This window comes from Fusarium flagelliforme, assembly GCF_020744385.1.
Source record: "Fusarium flagelliforme strain FIESC 12 MPI-CAGE-AA-0113 chromosome Unknown B0J16scaffold_2, whole genome shotgun sequence".
Classification (NCBI taxonomy): domain Eukaryota; kingdom Fungi; phylum Ascomycota; class Sordariomycetes; order Hypocreales; family Nectriaceae; genus Fusarium; species Fusarium flagelliforme.
In genome coordinates, this window is record NW_025763504.1 from 2,887,264 (window position 1) to 2,908,026 (window position 20,763).

The window sequence follows — 20,763 nt, forward strand, 5'->3', positions numbered from 1 at the left end:
AACCCTTCACTCTTTCGTCATCACGCGGCAAAGACATTTTTGGGGAAATCAAAAAAAGAAAACATAAAGAAATAAGAGAGCTGTGATCATTCAAATGCATGCCACGTTTCCGTTCCATTCATCCATCCGTTCATCCGTCCATTCGCCGCCGTTCTTTTTGCTTTTGTCTCGAAACGCCAAATGTTAAATGCTCAAAAGTGCCTTCCTTGCCTCCTGAGCGAGTGAAGTCGACACGGAAGCTGATCATGAGTCCAACGTGTGGCGGTCAGACGAGGAAAACAGAATGCCATGGCCATGTGAAACTAAGTGGGAGAAGATTCCATGCCCTGGCAACCGTTAATATCAGTCGAGGATAACGAGAAGAGCATGGGATGTGTTCAGAGTCGACCTTGCAGGCCAGGCGACTAGAACCATTCCATGCCATTGAGTATGAGATGGGTGTTGTTTACGAGTGACATTGCCACATCCAAGGTGTAGTCGCTGCTCTTTACTTCAAGTCCAGCGACTCACTCTTGTATGGCATTCTCAGTCGTCAAACCGTAGAGAAACGGGGCGATATGTACACATTCTAGGGTGCCATCGCACGGCCCTGGCGACCCTTCTTGTTGGGCACCGTGGTCCAACCGTCATCTTCGGCTGTGGGAGTAGCAGGCTCCGCATCAGGGGAAGCGGCTGTTTGTTGAGGAGCGGCTCCGTTAGATCGAAGAGGTCCAGTACGGGCTTCTCGCATACCACCACGACCACCTCGGCCACCTCGAGGTCCGGCGCCTCCACGGGGTCCTCTCTGGTCGTTACCGGCGGAGCGCCAGCTTGAAGCTTCGTTTGCCTTTGACTTGGGGGCTTCCCGGGGCTCGCGGTTTCGGATAGGGACCTTTTGTTGATCGTCGGCCTTCTCAGCCTTGGGCTCAGCAGACTCCTGTGTTGTCTCAGCAGCCTCCTTAGTCTCAGCAGCAGCGGCATCCTCCTTGGCCTGAGCAGCTTCAGCTTCAGCCTTAGCTTCAGCCTCAGCCTCGGCCTCGGCCTCAGCCTTGGCAGCGGCCTCCTTCGCCAATCGCTTCTCCTCCTTGGCCTTCTCATCGGCCTCCTTCTTCTCTTGGACAGCCTGCTGGCGCTTGACCTCGATCTCCTTCTCTCTGGCTGCTGTATCGATAGGACGAGCGGCTCCAAAGGGACTGGCCTTAGCATCTGAGCCAGAGGCGTTCGAAGCATCAGGAGCCTCAGAGATAGTTCGCTTCGTGAGGTTCAGGCGAGGACGTCCACCCTGTGCGGTGGGTGCGTTGGAAAGGGCGGGCGAAGGAGGGGCACTGGTGTCGGGCGAGGCAGGCTTGGCGGCGTCAGGACGCATTCTGTCGCGCCACTGCATGTCCTTCTCAGCAGCAGTAGCGGTTCGCTCGGGTCGCTCAGGGCGTTCAGTGCGCTCAGGACGACCTTCACGGGGCTCACCCCAAGCAGGAGAATCGCGACGGTTGCCTCGGAAAGACTCGCTGCGGTCACCCTGGACATCAGGGGAACCACGGGGACGGCTTCCGTCTCGCGAACCAGAGCCCTCTTGAGGCGAAAGGGGAGCGAGAGGTCCACGTCGCTCCCAGGTAAACTCACGCTGAGGACGGCTTTCGAAAGCAGGGTCGCGAGGTCGGCGCTCACGGTCACCACCAAAGTCGCGGGCACCACCCCTTGAAGGAGCATCAGGAAGGGGGCCCTTGCGGTCCCAGGCACCCATCTCGCGGATAGAGTCACCTCGGCCGGGATCACCACCACGAGCTTAACAATGTCAGTTGAAATCGACATCTAAAGTATTTATGTTAACTTACGAGGATCGGCAACCTTGATCTTGATCATACGTCCACCGAAGGATTCACCATCAAGAGCAAGGGCCTGCTTGAGGCCTTCAAGAGTCTCGAACTCAACGTAACCGAAACCCTTGGGGCGCTGCAGCTCACGGTCCTCGATGAGACGGACGTTGACAACACCGCAGCCGGTGAGGAAGTCGCCCACAGCATCGCTGGTAACATCGTAGGCCAGGTTACCCAGGTGAGCGGTAAAGGGAGGCTTATCAGGGAGGGGCTGAGGGGCAGCTTCGCGAACGGAGAAACCTGTAATTGTGAGCTGAGATGGTCTTCAAGGGTAGAACGAATACATACCCCGGTCCTGCCAGCTGGAAGAAGCGTTGTTGTTGTACCGAGGGCGATCGGAAGGGGGCAGAGCCTGAGTACCTAGATCTGGTCAGTCCACCACAAGTCGGAATTATCGCATTTAACATGGCACATACCGATGGCTACCAAGAAGTTAGCAACAGAATGCAGAGGGATATAAAGCGACAATGCTTACCGTGAGAGGTCTCTTCTACTTCATCAGCCCAAGAACCTCCACCAAAACCTGTAAGTCATAATCAGTATGGAGTCGACGAGGGGCACTACAGCCAAACCCGCTATGCGGCGGGGTGCAGTTCGTAGGCGAGGAGGGGTGGGACAGGAAGGACATACTGTCAGCCAGAAAGTCCCCAAGGGACATCGTCTGCTGTGCCTTCTTCTTAGGAGCTGCGACGAGGTTAGCATATGTTGATACTATATGACATGTAGCCAAAGAGGGGTCGGGATATGGTATAGCACTCACCCATGATTGCGGTTAGGCGACTTCGGCGCAACGATTCCTAGATCGATGCGCGCACGAATGCTTAGGGCGAAGCCGACCGGGGTTTCAGCTTCTGCTTTCGTTCAGTAGGTAATGGCGAGATCGGGAAGAGTCTCGCGAGTCGATCGAGTGATTTTTTCGAGAAATGGGGGTTGCGAAATGTTGATCTGCCCCGACGAATGTTGCCGTGTCTGGGGTTGACGAGTTGAAATTTGCTCGGCGTAGTGGAAAAATATGATGATGGAGGCGCCTAGTTGAGGGTTGCCTTAATTTTGCAGTCCAGGCCTGAAGTGGGCGCTAGCCCTTTTTGAGGCTTTCATCTCCACTAATTAACCCCTCCACTCGAACGCTGTCTCGCTTGCATTTTCAGCAACATCAGCGGGTGAGAGAAGCCGGTAGAGTAGGTGGATATGAGAATGGAAGGCTATAAAATCATTGCATAGAAAAGAATGAGTTTATGATCATACAGGTACCTATCTATTAATCTATCTAATACTGAGAATGCAGAGCAAACAAATGCTTTAGACAAACGAGGATCTTATCCAAGTACGGATTTCTGAAGATTTAAAAACAGATAAACTTGCATATAAAATACTCTACTGACCATTTTGTCACCATTTTTGGTGTGCACTGAACTTTCAAACCCCATCAATTGGTCAAACATGCCCATGTCATGTCACGGGATTTTGTCCCCAACTCTAGTGGCTCTCTGCTATTGGTCCTTGCCCACTTAGGAAAACCTGAGATACAGACTTAGCCAGAGCCTCATCGACCTCAATATCTAGTCGGACGGATAATGGTGAAGAGGACCATGTAACATTATTTCTTTTCTTCGACCAACTGTAATTCTATCTATATTTCAATAACGTCGTTCTCGGCTCAGCGATTCTTACCATCTTGTCTCCATTATTTATACCCCCAAAAACATCTCCATCATGACTGACAATGGAGGCCGAGAGCCTCAAATGGTGCACTTGGGCCAGAGGCAATCATCCCGTGGGCTCTTTTCTCCCGAGGTCGTTGATCTTGTACTACCGCCTCTGAAGTTTGGAGGTTACTCCGGTAAGTGGCTTTGACGTGTACTCGCACAGCCGAACTGACGTCGAGAAGGAACAGCTGGTGTTTTGGCCGGTGTAGGAGGCTCAATTTTCAAGGAAGCAAACCCTATCATCTGGGGAGCAGTCTCTGGATTCCAATGGTTCACTCTAGGAACAAGTTTTTGGTGTAAGTTAATGCTTTGACACGACTTCCGACATGCTTTATTGAACGCAATCAATTGACACATTCTCAAGTCACGAGAGGTATTGTTTTAAAAGCATGGGGCGGTGAAGAGAGACTCAGAAATTCCGAAAAGACAATGGCCAGCGCCATATCTGGCACAGCAGCAGGCGCAGTTGGTGGCTTGATCCGTAAGTCAAGACTAAACAATCACCGCTTCGCCACTGACACCTTCAACAGGAGGACCTAAGAACATCCTACCAGCGATGTTCGTCTGGACAACGGTGGGAGCTGTTGGGCAGATAATAGCGAATCGCATGGCGGTTCGCAAACCGAAGGTTGACGATGAGAAGGAGGGATTCTTCACACGATGGACACCACTCAAGAAGCTTACAGACCAGGAGTATAAGGATATGATGTTCGAAAAGATGCTACGGATAGACGCTGATATTGCACTCATTGACGACCGCATTGTTGAACTACGGAAACAAGCTGAGGAGGAATCTAGAGACAAACCTTCATCGTAATAGTATCAAAGTCATGGCCTCATATCCCACCCTTGAAAGAGATTACCCTGTATCAATACTTGTTTTGGGAGGACTTCACCAACGAGATCTCACCACTGCCATGAATATTCAGGTATGATAAGAGTTGTTCAGCCCAATGTATTAACATTGCACATTGCACATTGTATTGTAACATCAGCTCAACTCAATAAACATGCAATTCTCGGGTACGCATGATTACCAAGTACCTACGAATAGTGTAACGCCATGACAGGCCGTTATGAGGTGTTAGGCGGTCCAAGAACTAGATAAAAGAAAGCCCAAGACACAAGTTCAGGGTGCAAAAAAGAGATGACTAGATGAGCTAGGCCAAATGGTATAATGTGGTCGAATTATTTTATCTGTATTGCTAATAGAGTGATGTTTACTGCTCCCCCACGGATGGTCGCTGTGGAATGAAACAATAATGACGCATGTAAGATAGTAGAGTTCGGTATAAATGAAACATTAATCTCTCTTATACATGCATGGCACCAGCCCAATGTTGTCTAGCAGCGATCTTAGCAGTGCTATTGTCGTTCCTTATGTCGAAGTCTGTAGACCTTTTTCGTTCTAAGTGGCACTAGAGCAACCATGGATGTTTGTTGATGCCATCCGGGGTACATCTCAACCTTGACGTGTGTGGTCCATGTTGGTGGTACTCCCATGGGGAGACCGGATCGAAAACACTCAGACCACGTTGCAAACCATTCACTCTATGATGATGCCGAATACCCACAAGAGCGGCTAAATGGCTTGGAAATATGCGACTTGCAGCGAATTTAGAAATTCATGGATACGGCGACATAAGCATCTCCATGGACATGAATATCCGGTTTTGGACGGCAGGACGGACATGGAGCCCAGAGACAAGATGCATTCCCCGCATTTTGGCTGCGAGTTGGGTAGGGTAGCCAATGAGTTCTAGGGCATTGGTTGATAAGGCACGAGTAAGTATTTGTACAGGAGCTTCGTCCACTGCGGGCTAATTGAAACATGCTGTTACGTGGTACAGACGGAAAGGCGGATAGAGAGGCAGGGCTGGTATGAAGATCTGTATCGCAGAGGAAATGAAGACATTTAATGTTTTATGAAGTGACGTCTCCTATCCAGTCTCCTTTTATAAACAATAGTAGCAGTACAGCGGAGTTGTTGAGATTTGTTAATGATTAGAAAATGTCTTACAAGGCGCTCCCTGCTAAATGAGCTGGGTCCGTGCTTGCCCTAACTGATCTAAACTCAACCGAGTGAGGTTGGTTGGTAAGGCTCGTGGCTTGTGATGCAGACCAGACAGAGTTGGAGACCTCTCAGCCTCTGTCCATCTGCATCGACGGGACGGGAGTGGAGGTACAGTACGTACTCGTTATCGCGTCCATCGGGTCCGGCTCCTGCAAGGTAAGCTCAGGGCAAGTTCCCAGTTCGGTTCGTCTAAAAGCCAAAGAAAGTCTGGCCAATTGATCGCCAGACCTTATCCAGCTGTCCAGAAAGCTACGTATCTCGGTTCTCTCTACAACTTAACTTTGCATATCCCCCACCAGAAGTTGTTTCTCACAAAACCTAGACTTACCTAGGTAGAGGTTGCTTGCTCGACGTCCAGTTCAGTTACCTACCATTTTCGCTACGCGCCCTGGACTGTCCCGCCTTGCCTTGTACGCCAGCGCCAGCGCCAGCGTAACCTAACACTCCTTTTTTGCTTCTCGAACAGCGACCCTCGTCCGTGGATCCAGACCCCCTTGACGTCACAAAACTCCCCAAATCTCCTTAGAGCATCGCGCTCGATATACTTCCGTCGATCCCGATAAATCAAAAGTCAGCTTTGCCGAATTTACCTTTTCACCTTGCATACGCCTAGCATCCCCCCTACGATACATACGGACATAAGCAACATACTTTCTACTACTGCTTGCTGCGTTTCATCCACGAAAACCTTCGCTTCGCCTTCAGTCAGAAACACTCTACGGGAGTTCACGTGCGTGGAACCGGAAGATCGGCAACATAGACTCGCAGTTTAGACGCAAGCTTGCGGCGATGGCATAGGTCGCCTCTCAATTAAAGTCAATCCAGGTGAAGGCATGATATCTCTTCCACAAGCAGGAAATGTAAGTTGAGATACCACGCCACTTTTACACCGCTCGTAGCTGATTGAGTGTCGTGTCCCAGTCATCTTGGTGGGAGAGGATCGTAGGTGCCTTTTCAGCATGGCTCTCCTTAACCCGACCTTCTTCTTTGGCTGTCTAGTCCTTGTATATCTGTCGTCCTTCGTTCTCCTCGCCGTTTTTCGAATCGTTACCGGCGTATCGATCCAACGAATTGGCTACCTGTCCTTGCGCCGAATAGCCTGGACGCCCCGAGATGGATGCAGGATAGAAATTAGGGGCCTTGGAATAAATGTCCACCGGCCAACATTTGCCCAGCCGACATGGCTCAGCGTTGTCGTCAGCGAACTTGTCACAACGATAGACGTCAATGAGCTGGAAGGAAATAAACAGGTTGAGCCGGATGCCGAGGGCAGTGACTCCGAAGTCGCGAAAGATGCCAAACAAGACGCCAAACCCGCTGCCCGGAAACCACCGCTGGCTCGACGAGCAACCAGCACAGTGGTTCGAAGCGAGACATGGAAGAAGCTTACACGCATAAAAGACAAGATCAAGCGGCTGCATAGGAATATCAACTGGCTCAAGCTCGTCGATGTGGTCGCGACAAACTCGACTGTGAACATCGTGGATGTCGGTAGTATCCAAGTTGGAAGCTTTACCCTCGCGGTCGATACGCGCAGAAAGATGGTCGATCGCGTACGCTTCTTTGCTCGTTTGGCTGATCGCCACGGTAGGGACCAACAAGCGGAATGGACTGCATCGCTACGCAGCGTGCTCTTCACAGCCGAGGGCAATGAATCTATGGAAATTCTCGACCAGCTATTCATCAATGTACACGGCCATTTGTACAAGTCCATGGAAGGCCTACGTGAAGCTGCCGTGGCTATCAAGATGGGAAGATTGCACATCCCATTCGACGACCTACAAACATGTTTGAACAGGCTAAAGCAACGGCGGGCTGAAGTCAAGACACCTGGCGTCGAGGAGCCCGTTGATATCTTTTTGGGCAAGGTTGCTCAGGAACTCGACGACCCTGGAACGACAAACGAGGACTTGATGAGGACAGTTTCCGACTCCAAGGAATTTTTCAGCTCTATTTTAAGAGGCATCAAGGAGATTCAGTTCGCCGTGAGTTTCTTGGGTATGAGCAAGAAGGTTCAATCCATCAAGCCTGGATCTGCACCTATCCAGTTGAACGCTGCGATGAAAGAGGTTGGCATAGATCTGCATAGACTGGATTCCAAGTCACCGGCGCACAGGATGTACTTTCCCGCTGAAGCCATTGCACACGAGGCATTGGCTGCTGCTCTGTCTATATCTGTTGGTCTGGACGACGGCCATGGTCAACCTGAACGCCTTCTTTATATTCCGATGGCTACAACAACGATCAAGACGACACTACTTTCAAAAACTGTCGAAGTTTTGCGAGCTAGCACAGTGGATGAAAGAAACGCCAACATTATGTTTGCTAACTCTGTAGTCACCTCTCCGTCGGTGGACTTGGATCCTCATCACTTGCCGCTGCTCATCGCCCTTTTCAAGTCGAAGCCGAAGGCACCGAAAGCACAGGGCGATAACCACCACCTTATTTCTCGTCTTCTACCGAAAGCGAATTACAAGTTCTCCATGCACGAGCCTGTGGTTCGCATAAAACTCCAACCTTTACAAAAGGCAGAAGACCCGGACGATTTCGATCTTATCATCTCATCAATCTCCTCGATCTCGCTCGACATGGAATCCTCGCATAGCCTCATGGCCGATATGCACTATTCTCTTGATGGTTCACTCCGGTTGCAGTCCCACGACCTCTACTACCAAACCAACAATGGAGAACGGTTTAATCTAATTACTACAGAATCTCTCGACATGAGACTTCACCTCGGTGCTCGACCGGATGTCTATGTTGATGTTTCAGGCAATCTCCAGTCCTGCTCAATCAGTATGATACGACCTGAAATCATTGATGGTCTTCGTCAAATCGTTCAGGAGTTGCGAATCGACGTGGAACCAGAGAAGGGTCCTGTGTCCCGATCTAAGGGAGGTCAAAACTTCTTGCGATCTATGCCCAACTGGCTACTCAGAGCCCAGTTCGATGCATCCGATTTCAATGTGGAGATTGCAGGAATTGATGAGGAGATATCCGACGATACTCGCGGAGTATTCTTGCATTGGGATACCGTTTCAACCGAATACCGGGCTCAACGACTCGATGGCCTTCAACGAAGGGCTTATAGAAGACGCTCCAACAGTCGATCCATCAACCAATCGGATTCAGAATGGACTCCTCCCCCGAGCTCCCCTAGGAACAAGAAGAAGCCACAGAACATTGGTGATGGAAGAAAGCTCACTCTCTTTGCCAGTGGCATTGAAGCGCAGATCATGGACGCCGTGGATACACTCGAACCAGAGCCATTCCTTAGTATACCTAGACTTGAGCTATCACTCGGTGCGTCTAGCGATGCTAACGGCCCAACGTTTAACATACAAGTGGGCGTTCGCACCATTCGCGCCAAGTACTCGCTCTACCGACATTACGCTGTGGGTGTTGTTGTCATGACGCTGCGAAAGGCTTTCATGCGAACTGGCCGCGATGCTCCGCGACCAAAGCAACAAGGAAGCTATGTCGATGTTATTCCTGGTGCTAACCGGCTAGCTCCTCCTGGAACACCGGACCTCGACCCTGGAATGACCACAATTACTCCCGAATTGGTCACTCTCGACTTCAAAGCAGCGCTTGTTCAACTCAAAGCAGATATGCCTCATGATCCAGCCATGATGCTGCATATGTATGGCCTGGAGGTTGGTCGGCAACGATGGTCTACTCCGTATGTCGCAGCCAGGCTTGTACGACTTTACACAGAGCCACCACGCATGCGCAATGTGTGGGCACGGCTATTGAGTATCAAAGCGGGACGTCTTGACTTCAGAGAATCTCGCCGTAAGACACCTCAAGGAAAAATCATCGACGAGAAGATGATTGATATAGTGACCGAGGCTGTGCGTATTGCTGTTCCACACGAGGTTATCTTCAGTCAGGTAACCGACAACTTCACCAATGTCATCAAGGCAGTGCAGCAACTGCATCATCGCTTCCGGACAGGGACTAACGAGTATATCCTTGAGAAAAAGCCGGAAGGACCCAAGTCGGTCCCCAAGGTATCTATTCGTACTCGCAACTTCTTATTCGAGCTTGAGGATGGTGGCTTTGAGTGGAAATTGGGTATGATCTATCGCACTGGTCTTATCGAACAAACCCAGCGAATCGCTCGAGAAAACGCCTTCAAGGTCAAACTTAAGAAAGTTCGTGAAGATGAGATTCGCAGGGGAACGAGCAAGCTCCGCTCCCGATCGACCTTTGCACGAGGTCGGCCCGAGATGGCTGGTTCACCAGGCAGCAGAAGCCGAAGCGTAGACGATCTCGAGGCAAGAGACGTGCGACCAAACTCGCAGCATGGAAGAATTCCCAGATACAACCCCAATACCGACTCGCTTCGTCTTAATGGAGTTTCCAAAGTCACCGAACACTATGCCCGGAGCCACCTTGATATGTTCAATGCTCAAAGCTGGAAGAAGCGGATTGACCGTGCTTATCAGCTTTCTCAAGACAGCATGAAGGAGTCTCGCGGCCAATTCTGGGGACCCAACCAAGTGCCCGAAGATGTTGAGGAGTCTGAGAATCTACTCGAGGTACCACCCAGACCAGCTCTCATGGCTGCTGTTATTAGCGACTTGCACTTCATGATCGACAAACCGACCTTCCCCATGAAAGACTTGCCAGACTTTCTCCACAAGATTGGCAAAGGCATGCCGAAGGACACGCAGTATAGTTTACTGGTGCCGATGCATGTCAGTATTACCATGGGTGAGGCCAAGGTAACATTGCGAGATTACCCACTCCCACTTGTGCATCTTCCTCCTATGAAATACGGACAGTCGGCAAAGATCCAGGCTGTATCCTTAAAAGCAAACTTTGTTGTGGCCGAAGAGTTCCGAGGCGTTGAGTCAACTCGACGTGTTAGAGTCAACGTTGTGCCACCAAAGAGCTCGTTGCCAGGTTCTTCTAATGAAGGCAGTTTTGCGATCGAAGTCAGGCGGACCGTTGGACCTGTCAAGTCGTATTCTGATGTGTATATGGATGTCAACAGTGCTTTGCCCACACGGATCACATGGGGCCCTTGTTATCAACCCGCCATCCAAGACATGATGATGGTCATTGAATCGTTTACCAAACCTCAATTCGATCCATCTGAACGTGTTGGCTTCTGGGACAAACTTCGCCTCAACTTTCACTCCAGGATACACGCATCCTGGAAAGGCGATGGAGATGTCCACCTGGCCCTCAAGGGTACGCGTAACCCATATGCCATGACTGGTAATGGCGCTGGTTTTCTCATGTGCTGGCGAAACGATATCCGGTGGAACATCAACGCAGATGATGACCCGAAGCGTTTTATCTCAGTCGAAAGTGGTGAATACATTCTCGCAGTACCTGACTACAGTCACGAGGTTCGGGAGCAGGCTCGGCGACAATACGATGTCGAAGGTTACCTACCTGAAGACAACTACAAGTCCGAGGCCAGTTTCAAGAAGGTTGTTATGAAGCTGTCTGGTAAAGTTAAAGTTATGGCTGGCCTCATCTTCGAGCGTGCTATCGAGGATGGCGTACGAAGCTTTGAGTTCCGACCTCATTACGACATCGTTCTCAAGAATCCACATTTCGCTAAACCTGATGCGAATGGTCTTCCTTATGATGCACTACGTGGTTTCAGAAGTCGACACATCCATCTCTCTATTGCCATCCACGCCCCAGCCGACCGCGATTGGTTATCAGACAGTCCGGAGCCCTCACGAAGCTACAATACGATCCATCTCACTCCAAGGTTCTTCACCCACTTCTTCAACTGGTGGGGTTTGTTTGGACAGCCACTGTCATTGCCCATTCGCCAAGGTAGCCTTTTCCCAGGTCGCGAGAAGAACAGCAAGAAGTTTGGTCGACATTTGGCCACTGTTAAGTACAATATTCTGCTCGCGCCGTTATTTCTTAGCCACATCTACAAGCACAAGGATGTTGAAGATCACTCGGAAAACGCGGTTTCTGCGACTGGTCTGAAGGTTCGATTCGATAGCTTTTCGCTTGATCTCCATCAACGTCGTGAAGAGTTCAATACTCTCGGTAAAGGGAAACATGGTGACAGCACGAGCAAAACATCAGGTATTAAAATCCATGCTGCTCAGCTTGACCTCGTTAGTGCCGACGTTCGAGCAGTTTCAGCAAGCCTTAAGGGCACAACCACTGAGGCTATCAAGAAGGGTTCTATGGCGACAATGATCCACGAAACTGATGACAAGCCCGATTTATCCCGCTTTACCATCCCCGACAATGACTTCAGTTGGATTGATATGGACGACTTTGTCGAGATCGATTGGATAACGCCGACTGAACCTCATCCCGATACCAAGATCCTGCCACTTGCTTACGCTCCTCGCCTGACATACTTCCGACAAACAGATATTGGCGGTGTTATCGCTGGTGACCCAACGCGAACAAGTCCTTTTGGAAACGAACCCACGCACTTTTGTGTCATGAGGCACGACGATGATCCACGCCGAATCCAAGGTTCGCTTATCCAAGATCGTCTTGACCAGCTAGCCACGCAGATGGAAAATCATGATCGAGATATGGGCGAAGCAGAGTTGAGAGTCATCAAATGTGATGCAAAAGACCGCGTTCTGGTGGAAGAATTCAGGGCTTTCCAGCGACACACAGTAGTACTGCAAGAGAAGAAAGAGTTCCTGGAACAAATGCTTAACCAAGCCAGAATTCGAGCTCCTTCTAGCACACATAGAACCAGCGGCGATGGACGAAGACAATCAGTCGAATCGACAATTCCTTTCCAGGATGAGACCATGGAGATTCCAGCAACGAGTGAGTTCGAAAGCGAATTCAGCAACAGATTCGTCATCCACAACTTGCAACTCAAGTGGAACAACACTTTACGAAATATTGTGCTTCGCTATCTTCACCAAAACAGTCAAAGACGTGGTTTCACATACTACCTTTCTCGGCCAGCTATCAAGTTCATCTTAGACATTGTCGAGGAGCAGAACAAAGCCAAGGCGCAAAGCAAGCCAGGTAAGGCCAAATCGACGCACAGCCGTCAAGATGGCAGAAGAGGTTCCCGTGCATCAAGTATGAAGGGCGATGAAGATCCTGTCGATATGGAGGAGCGCATCAAGCGCATTCTCAACGAGGGACGAAAATTCACATCGGCGACATGGAGTACCAATGCAGATGGTGTCGTGGAAGGATCCATCGAAGACTTGGTGGGTGGTATTGCCGAAGAATTCACTCCCCAGAGCAGCTACCACATTCGCATCATCGCCCCACAGATTCAACTCCAGAGCGACAAGAACAAGAAGAATGTGGTACTGGCGACTGCCAAGGGAATGGAACTGAAGGTGATGGAAGTCATGGAGAAGGAGAGAATATCGGACAATGTCAGTGGTCTCGTCCAGCGCCGGTTCTTGGTCAACATGGACAGCGTCCAATTCTTTGTTACACATCGCAAGTGGTTCCAGACCAGCCCTGTATCGATGTACGTGGGAAGCAAATATGGTGCACCAAGCGGTTCCGCTTTCCCGCCATGGGTTCCTATTGAGGTTGTGTTCGACTTCCAGGCGGATCCCTTCGGTTTCAAGCGTGTTGTACAAAAGACTTCGGCCATGGTTCGATACGACAAGTACAACACTCTACGGTTGAAGTACAATGATGAGGTCAACACCGATGGTAACGAGGGCTCGTCCCAGGATAACACGGAGACCCGCATGGACAACCTTTGGGTCGAGTTCCCAACTGCCAGAGCTCTTTGCAACTCGTCACAGTACTACGCATTGTACGTTATTGTGCTGGATCTTCTCATGTACAACGAGCCTATGGAGAAAACACGGAATGAGCGCCTCGAAAAGATCATTCTCGCTTCCGATTTCAGCGACTTGAGTGGTGCCCCTGCGATGGTTCAGAAGCTACAACAACGCATCCGACAGATGGAAGAGATCAAGGATCATTTCCAGATTTATGCCAAGTTCCTGGACAAGAAGGGCTGGGAAGACCGTTTGCGCCTTGAAAATGATCTAGCAGCTTGCGAGGATGAGTTGTTCTTCATGATGAAGGCCATCACCTCTTCCCAGAGGAAGTTTGACGTCAACTCGGATGATAGCACCGGTTTACTTAAGTGGAACATCACTATTCGAGATATTGTTTGGCATCTCATGCAAGATTCAAACGAACCTTTGGTAGAGTTACAGCTCAAAGACCTTGAGTATGATCGAACAGACAACTCCGATGGCTCTCATGTCAACCTTATTCGAGTCGGAAAGGTTCTCGGTTTGAACTTGTTGCCCGATGCCACGTATCCCGAGATGATAGCGCCCTACATTGACCCAGAAAGACCACAGCCCAAAGAGAGCGAGAACAAAGAGATGATCAGGGTTTATTGGTATATGCTGGAGGCAATTGCAGGCATTCCTGTTATGGATCGCTTCGAAGTCAACCTGTTCCCCATCAAGGTGCAACTGGAACACGAAGTTGGCAAGCGACTCTTCGAGTACATCTTCCCTGGTATCAATGGAGAAAAGTCGGCCGGTACCAAGAACGACTCACCATTCATGTTGAAGCAGGTCGATGGGGAAGAGGATGACGACGATGATGATGACGGTGGTCCAGCGCCTTCTTACACTGGCAGACATTCGTCTTCATCATCCTTTTCAACTGGCTCAGGTTCTCTCGAACTCCGTCTACGACCTACCTTGACTTCGAATACCAAAGCCGAAGCACCCCCAGGAAAGGGTCTACGTGTCAACACAGGCAACGAAGGCCATTCCTTCCGTCTGTTCCGTGCCCCTGGAACCTCCAAGACTATGCTCAAGAAAGCCTCTCATGAGTCGCTTCGATCTAATATGAATCCCAGGGTTGGCTTGGCGCGCGCCGCAACTAGCCGTTCCTACCGAGAAGATCCTGAATCAAGAGAAAACGACAAGAAATCTCGATTCGGGCTTTCAAAGCGACACCACAACGACAAGCCGCCATCGGATGATCTCACTAAAATGATGACACGCGCAAGTCACTTCATGACTTTTGCGTCCATCAAGATGCCTTCTGTGGTGCTTTGCCTTAGTTACCGAGGCAAGGAGAACCGCAACATCGAAGATGTCCATGACTTTGTCTTCAGGATGCCAGGTATTGAGTGGGAGAACAAGACGTGGTCCAATCTGGATCTAGCCTTGGCTCTCAAGAAGGCAGTGGTCAAGGCCTTGATCTCACATACGGGTGCTCTTATCGGAAACAAATTCTCCAAACATCGTCCCAACGCTGAGCAGCGAGACAAGCTGCGAGTATTGGCTAATAGCTCAGTCCTCATTGCGCCATCTTCTTCCGGTGGCTCTCAGCACCATCCTGGTAGTATAAATGACAGCGATGACTCTGGCAGCATGTATGGCACATCTCCAGTCGATTTCTCTCGATCACCTCCACGAAGTATTCGAGCCCCAAGCACACATGGCAGTGTACGTCCAGGGTCGGCGATGCGACGCCGCAGTCGAAGCTCGAGTGTCAAGAGCCGAGTATCACATCGAAACGGTGGCGCAGCTCCAGGCCCTCTTGCTCACCAGGGTCCTCATGTTCCGGCTTTCCTAATGATGACGCCGCCGACGCCCGTTGATGACCCCCGCGGTGATCGACACCATGGTATCGAACTCTTGCGGCCAAGCACAGCTAGCCCACAAAGCAGCATGCACAGTCAGTTTGGGCAGTCACAAAGCATAACCCCCAGTAATTCATATGCTGGTAGCATGCACAGCACTAGTACCCAAAGCAGCATTCCAGTGCCCGCTGGACAGCAGCCCAGACCAGGGTTTAGAAGAATCCCAACAGGCGTTCCGGCTGAACGTCCTGCCTCGAGCATGAGTAGTCACGATGCTAGTGGATCCAGCATGCGTCGAAAGAACGGCGCAAGCAATCTTAAGGATAAGCTCAGTGCGTTTACTTCTCGTCTCGGCAACCGAGAAAGCAATCAGTCACAGCAAGAAGACGATTCAGAGACTCTCGATGAATCACCCACGCCTGCTGGACCAAAGAGTAGATCGAGGCGATCATCGAGCCATACTGGGTCACGACTTAATTGGTCAGCCAGCAGGATGAAGACAGGTTAAAAGAAGAAGTCACTTGGAGTGATAGACGATTATGGGAGTTGGGTATAGTTACACAATAATGGCAAAACAGGCGCATGGGTTGGATTAGAGAGGGAGGTTCTTGTTCATTCTTTTGCATATCCTGACATCCTTCGTTGAAAACCAGGATGCGTACACAAATATATATCATACATAGCATATTGAAGTAGGTGTATTGAACGGGCGAGCAAGCATTGGAATAGGGATGAGCCCTAGATTAGGTTTGAAGCAAAAGGGGGCAACCTCAGCAAAGCCGGCGGTGGAATTTTATATGTAATACAAAAGAATTGATATGTTTCATGTTTAATTGATGAGACCACGTTTGTCCGATATGTGAAAATAATTTTAACCTGTTTATTTGATGCTCAAATTATATAACTCCATGGTATCGATGCTCCCTCAAATATATACTGTCCACCACCAATTGTATCCGTCTCTGCGCCATCTTAGAGAGGCAGAGTTATCCGGCGTAATAAGGAACGCTCAACGTGAAGAATGTGTATGTGTTTGTTTATATGCAAAGCAAATTTGCCCGTAGTTTATGCTTTTTACTGTCGGCTACCGAGGATGTTGAAGAGGCTTGTTCTGGGGTTCTCGATGGCACCGTCAAAGGTCCTTGCTCGGTTGGCCTCGCTCTCGGGGGTGTTGTACTTTGAGAAAGAGCGGTCGAACTTGGCTGATGTTGTGGCGAGTTGGGAGCTCACGTAGCTGGCGATGATGGCGAAGCTTCCGACGGCTACGACAACAGGGAGGGCCCTTTTGATGGGGAGTCAGTACATATATCGTGTGAGTTTGGGGGTTTTGTATGGGGCTTACTTGGGGTAAGCAGCGGGCTTAGCGAGAGCAGGTCTAACGATGGCGGCCATTGTGAATGATGTGGTATGATATGATGTTTTTGGTGTAAGTGAAATGAAGTCAAGATAACACTTTTGATGGTGGGAGAGAGAGATGAGGATACAATGAAGAACTGTATTGATGATGAGAAAAAATCACTCCATTTTGACGAGTTCCTTCTAGTCTCTTATATTCATTCACATCTTGTACCTGTTAGTTTCTTTCGCTGTTAGGCTGTTGATCATGAGCCGTAGGATTCTGGAGTGGCAGTTGAGAGTCGGTCGATGGTGGTGTGATTGTAAGTGCTGGCCCCTGGGCTGTCTGACCTATTCGGGCGATTCCGGGGAACCAGGACATCCCAGATATGGAAACTTGGGGAATGTCCAGGGCATCATAACAATGGAATGTTTAAAGCAGTTTATGATGATGTGGATTATTATTTGAACATGTTATTGTCTTTTTTGCTGGGATATTTCGTTTATCGGGACTTGGTTGATGTGGAGTTACAGTGGCAGTTAGTGACAGCCATGCATGTATGTACTTGCACTCATATCAATAGACTATTGGTCTAATGAATAATAATAAATGTATACTGTAATCTATTTCTCTTTCTCTGCTTCTGTCTATAAAGTTCCGGCTCCTACCGGAATGAGGTTGTCGACAGTGCTTCGTTCTGGCCTCATGTTACCTCTTTGAGCGCTGACAATCTGACCATCCCCAAGGCGGGGCCCACCGACAACCAACACAGGCTTCTATCATTTCATTTAGGTTCTCTGCGGCACCCATTGAAAGGACCTGTCTGTGGCGAAAAAACCTGCTGGAAACAGCTCAGTGGTGCCATACCCCAGAATATATCGAACGCAACGCTCAGTCCCGACAATGGGGTCTCAGAAATTTCGTTCCTTTGCGCGCTTGTCGTCAAGATGGTAAGCGAAGGGCATGTGATATGCGATAGGTGACCAGGAGGATGTCCATGGTATGTGCATTTGCATGTTAATGCTCACACAGTCGACTTTGCCATACTCGCAAGTCACGTCTAAGAAAACACTTTCCTCTATCGAAGTGCATTTCGTGAAAGAGTCCTCAATGGATGGAAAGATTCGGGCTGCTGCTGTATACTTGAGGTGGTATTACCTGGTTCCCATCAGCGATGCCCATGGGCAGTTCTGACTAGGCCAGGATTCCCAGTTCGATAACTTTGACCACCTTACTCGGCTTCCTCGAGTAACGCTCACCATGCAGACCCTGTCAGCGAGTCTCATCGCGACCAGGTCCATCCAGCAGTCAGAGTCTCACCGGAAGGTCACGTTACAGGCAAGGAACTGGTCTTGTCTTCAATCTTTCACCTCACATGCAGTCTCGACTTGAGCCTCTTCCTAACCTGAAGCATGGCTTTCTTCGACATGAGATGGCGCCTTTGCATGAATGTCATGATGACAGACTGTCAATCATGATCAGACGTGCGGCAGTGGGACCTGGCTCAAACTACTCTTTCTATGCCAGTTTGTCGTAGCTGTCTTTCGTTCCTCTATCTGTCTTCCCCACTCTCTCAAAGCTGCTCTTTCATGCTCCGGCAGAGGACTCCTTGCAATGCTCGTGGCCAGGTTGCACCAGGGTTGATGGGTTCCGCCATAATCCAACTCGTGTATGACATCAAGAACAGCCAACCCCAGCATAGCCCGCATAGTGAAGTGGGCGTCGTTGCCAGCTGAATGCAGCTTGGCGTATTGGATGTTCAAAGACTCCAACAAGATAGCGAGCTTGGGTGCCCATGTCGTTTTGAGGATCGGGTACGTCGCCTGGGCCACATCCATCCAGAAAGCTTGATTGAGGTAGATATTAAAGTCCTTAAGGAGGATTAAATCATTCCGGACGGAGTATGCGACGCCGATGACATCGTGGCCGCTCTGCCACTCGATGAACTTTTGCTTGAGACTCTCCAGCGATATCGATTCTGTGTTCCCAAAGATAAACGTGTCGTCTTCGGGAGGCTGGGTTTGAACTGCAAACTCATATGTCTTGATAAGATCCGCTGGCCTTGGTAGATTGATACCACGTGTCATGACATCGCGGATATCCTTGGTATCGAGAATTGCTATACCTATATGAAAAGACGAAATGCGTCTCTTCCACTCCCCTGGGCGTATCGGCTGTCTCCGCACTCTGTCAGTGTCAATACAGATGAGTCTGACGTCCTTCATATCGGTCTCCCCCAACCGGTTTGGCAACCAGTCCCAAAAGTCTCGTCTGTATTTCTTTGAGGTTCCGTGACCCATAATCCATCGAAGTTGCCGGACTGCTTCACATCTCCTTTTCAATATGGGATCTCGGTTACGACGTTCAACGTCATTGTATAGTTCTCTTGAATACGGGTATTCCACTCCATGGCCGAGAGACTTCTGGATAGATTCGTTCCTCTGGGCCTTTGACAAGCTTTTCATCCATTTTATAGTCTCGAGTCTCTCTTGACTAAGCGATGCTGTTTTCAGATGGGAGTAGTACTCTTCTCCCAATGGTGGGTAGGATTCCAATGCTGGCTTCGTTCTTTTGGGTTTTCGCTTGGCCAGTAATGAGTCTGGTGGGCGTGTGGACTCTGATAGCTCGGGAAGCAATATCGATCGGGGTTCTGTCGCCGGTGTGCTTCTTTCCCGTGGGCTTGTCCTTGATCGCTTTGACTTTATAGACACTTGATGATTGATTTCAGTGGTGGCGGGTTTGCTGGTCGTTCTAACAGGGCTATCAACTCTAACTGACTTGCTAACTCTGGCCTTCGTAGCAACAGTGTTGGATTTGGTGGTGGCAGCATCTGCAATGGTAGTAACACCTTGGGCAACGGCTTTTGCGGTAGAGACTCGTTCAGCAGTGGTTTTTTCGGCCGTGACAGCTTCGATCAGGGCTGGTTTGGTGGTAGCGCTTTTAGCAGTGGTATCAATGACAATGGCTTCCTCGACAAACGCTTGTTTGGCAATGGTTTCATTGTTAGTGGTGGGTTTGGTAGTATCTTCTTTGATAGCAACTCCCTTGTCAATGGCTTGCTTGACAGCGGCTTCTCTAGCAGCGTTCAGTTTAGTAAGAATGCTTTTCGCTGGAGCGCCTTTAATGGGGAGGCGTTTGATCAGAAGGCCTTTGGGGGTGATACTTCTGGTCGCGACGACTTTAGTAGCACCCCTCGTAATGGCGATCCCTTTAGCAATAGTAGTTCCCTTGGTGGCATTTGCTTGAGTGGCTTGCCGTTGAAGTCGTGCCTTTTCAACCGCTGATTGGATTTGTGCTTTCTCAGCTACTGATCTATTCCATGATTCCTCAATAGCCGATTGCATTCGTTCAAGTTCATCAGGGTCTTGGAAAGCTTCTTCAAACTCATCTTCAAACTCATCGTCAAAGTCATCGTCGTCTTCGTACTCATCGAGTACTTCACGGTCCCTCATGCGTTGTTGTTCGCGGATTCCCTTCCATATAGCCTCTTCGTCGAGTTCCAAGAACTCTCCGAATGAGATAACTTCACGATCTTGTGGTTTCGTTGAAGTTGAATAGCTTGCCGCTATCATGGGATTCCGTGCGAGCCCATGCTTCCAAATTAAGGCCCGCTGTTTGGCGAGCCTGTTGATTGACCTAAGCATGAGATATTACTCAGCTGCTTGGGCAAGGCGTGCATTGGGATCAGCCAATGCAGGGAATATCGTGATTCGTTCCAAGCCGGGGCTAAAGTTTAGCTTTTGGTGGTGTTGAGTGCGTATCCGTTTGCTGAATTCAACGACTTGACACGTGACCCCACCTGCAGTTTGGCCTAGGCAGCCTTGTGCTTAAGGCATGCATCGTTGGTTAATGTTAGCAGATGTTTCAATTTAAAAGGCAATGGCATTGTGATATAATAAAACTATTGCCCGCTAGGTAAGTAATATTTTGGACTGTGCGTTATGATATGGAAACAAGCATGGTTCAGTCAAGTCAGAGTCTCAGTCTACTACTGCAAGCTACTGTATTGTACGGTCAGGATCAGCAATAGTGGAGATTGAAGAGTCTGTAGCGAGCGATCCTATCAGATCAGTCACTACTGTACAATAATGACATGCCTGAACCGATAAGCTTAAACCACAAAGTCAAACTCGACGCCGAAAAGGTACTTGGGTCTACATCTTTAAATGCGCATCCAACGGTCATCACTTAGGTACTAGGTAATTCATTACTCTGACTACCTAGTACCTAGAAGGTGA

The 20,763-nt window shown here is 49.6% G+C and overlaps 5 protein-coding genes across 5 annotated transcripts; 2 read left to right on the forward strand and 3 right to left on the reverse strand.

The window, feature by feature from the left end:
* Positions 1 to 462: 462 nt before the first annotated feature.
* B0J16DRAFT_64405 (uncharacterized protein) lies at positions 463 to 2,890 on the reverse strand. The gene is made up of 7 exons (XM_046134223.1): positions 2,614 to 2,890; positions 2,484 to 2,537; positions 2,329 to 2,376; positions 2,270 to 2,275; positions 2,142 to 2,213; positions 1,812 to 2,093; positions 463 to 1,761 (listed from the first exon to the last, which is right to left on the reverse strand). The coding sequence occupies exons 1-7, from the start codon at positions 2,615 to 2,617 to the stop codon at positions 569 to 571; spliced, it is 1,659 nt and encodes a 552-aa protein (XP_045986581.1). The 5' UTR covers positions 2,618 to 2,890; the 3' UTR covers positions 463 to 568.
* Positions 2,891 to 3,290: 400 nt separating this feature from the next.
* On the forward strand, positions 3,291 to 4,553 carry B0J16DRAFT_333520 (uncharacterized protein). The gene is made up of 4 exons (XM_046126838.1): positions 3,291 to 3,693; positions 3,742 to 3,855; positions 3,924 to 4,040; positions 4,090 to 4,553. Exons 1-4 carry the CDS (start codon positions 3,567 to 3,569, stop codon positions 4,374 to 4,376), a joined length of 645 nt encoding a protein of 214 aa, XP_045986582.1. The 5' UTR covers positions 3,291 to 3,566; the 3' UTR covers positions 4,377 to 4,553.
* Positions 4,554 to 6,592: 2,039 nt separating this feature from the next.
* Positions 6,593 to 15,697, forward strand: B0J16DRAFT_380563 (mitochondrial protein from FMP27-domain-containing protein; the record flags this gene model as incomplete). The annotated part of the gene is made up of 1 exon (XM_046131087.1): positions 6,593 to 15,697. One exon carries the CDS (start codon positions 6,593 to 6,595, stop codon positions 15,695 to 15,697), a length of 9,105 nt encoding a protein of 3,034 aa, XP_045986583.1.
* A 311-nt stretch (positions 15,698 to 16,008) lies between these two features.
* Positions 16,009 to 16,707, reverse strand: B0J16DRAFT_333524 (uncharacterized protein). Its single transcript, XM_046126839.1, has 2 exons — positions 16,532 to 16,707; positions 16,009 to 16,471 (listed from the first exon to the last, which is right to left on the reverse strand). Exons 1-2 carry the CDS (start codon positions 16,579 to 16,581, stop codon positions 16,264 to 16,266), a joined length of 258 nt encoding a protein of 85 aa, XP_045986584.1. The 5' UTR covers positions 16,582 to 16,707; the 3' UTR covers positions 16,009 to 16,263.
* A 1,296-nt stretch (positions 16,708 to 18,003) lies between these two features.
* B0J16DRAFT_380565 (uncharacterized protein) lies at positions 18,004 to 20,097 on the reverse strand (the record flags this gene model as incomplete). The annotated part of the gene is made up of 1 exon (XM_046131088.1): positions 18,004 to 20,097. One exon carries the CDS (start codon positions 20,095 to 20,097, stop codon positions 18,004 to 18,006), a length of 2,094 nt encoding a protein of 697 aa, XP_045986585.1.
* Between the last annotated feature and the right edge of the window lie 666 nt (positions 20,098 to 20,763).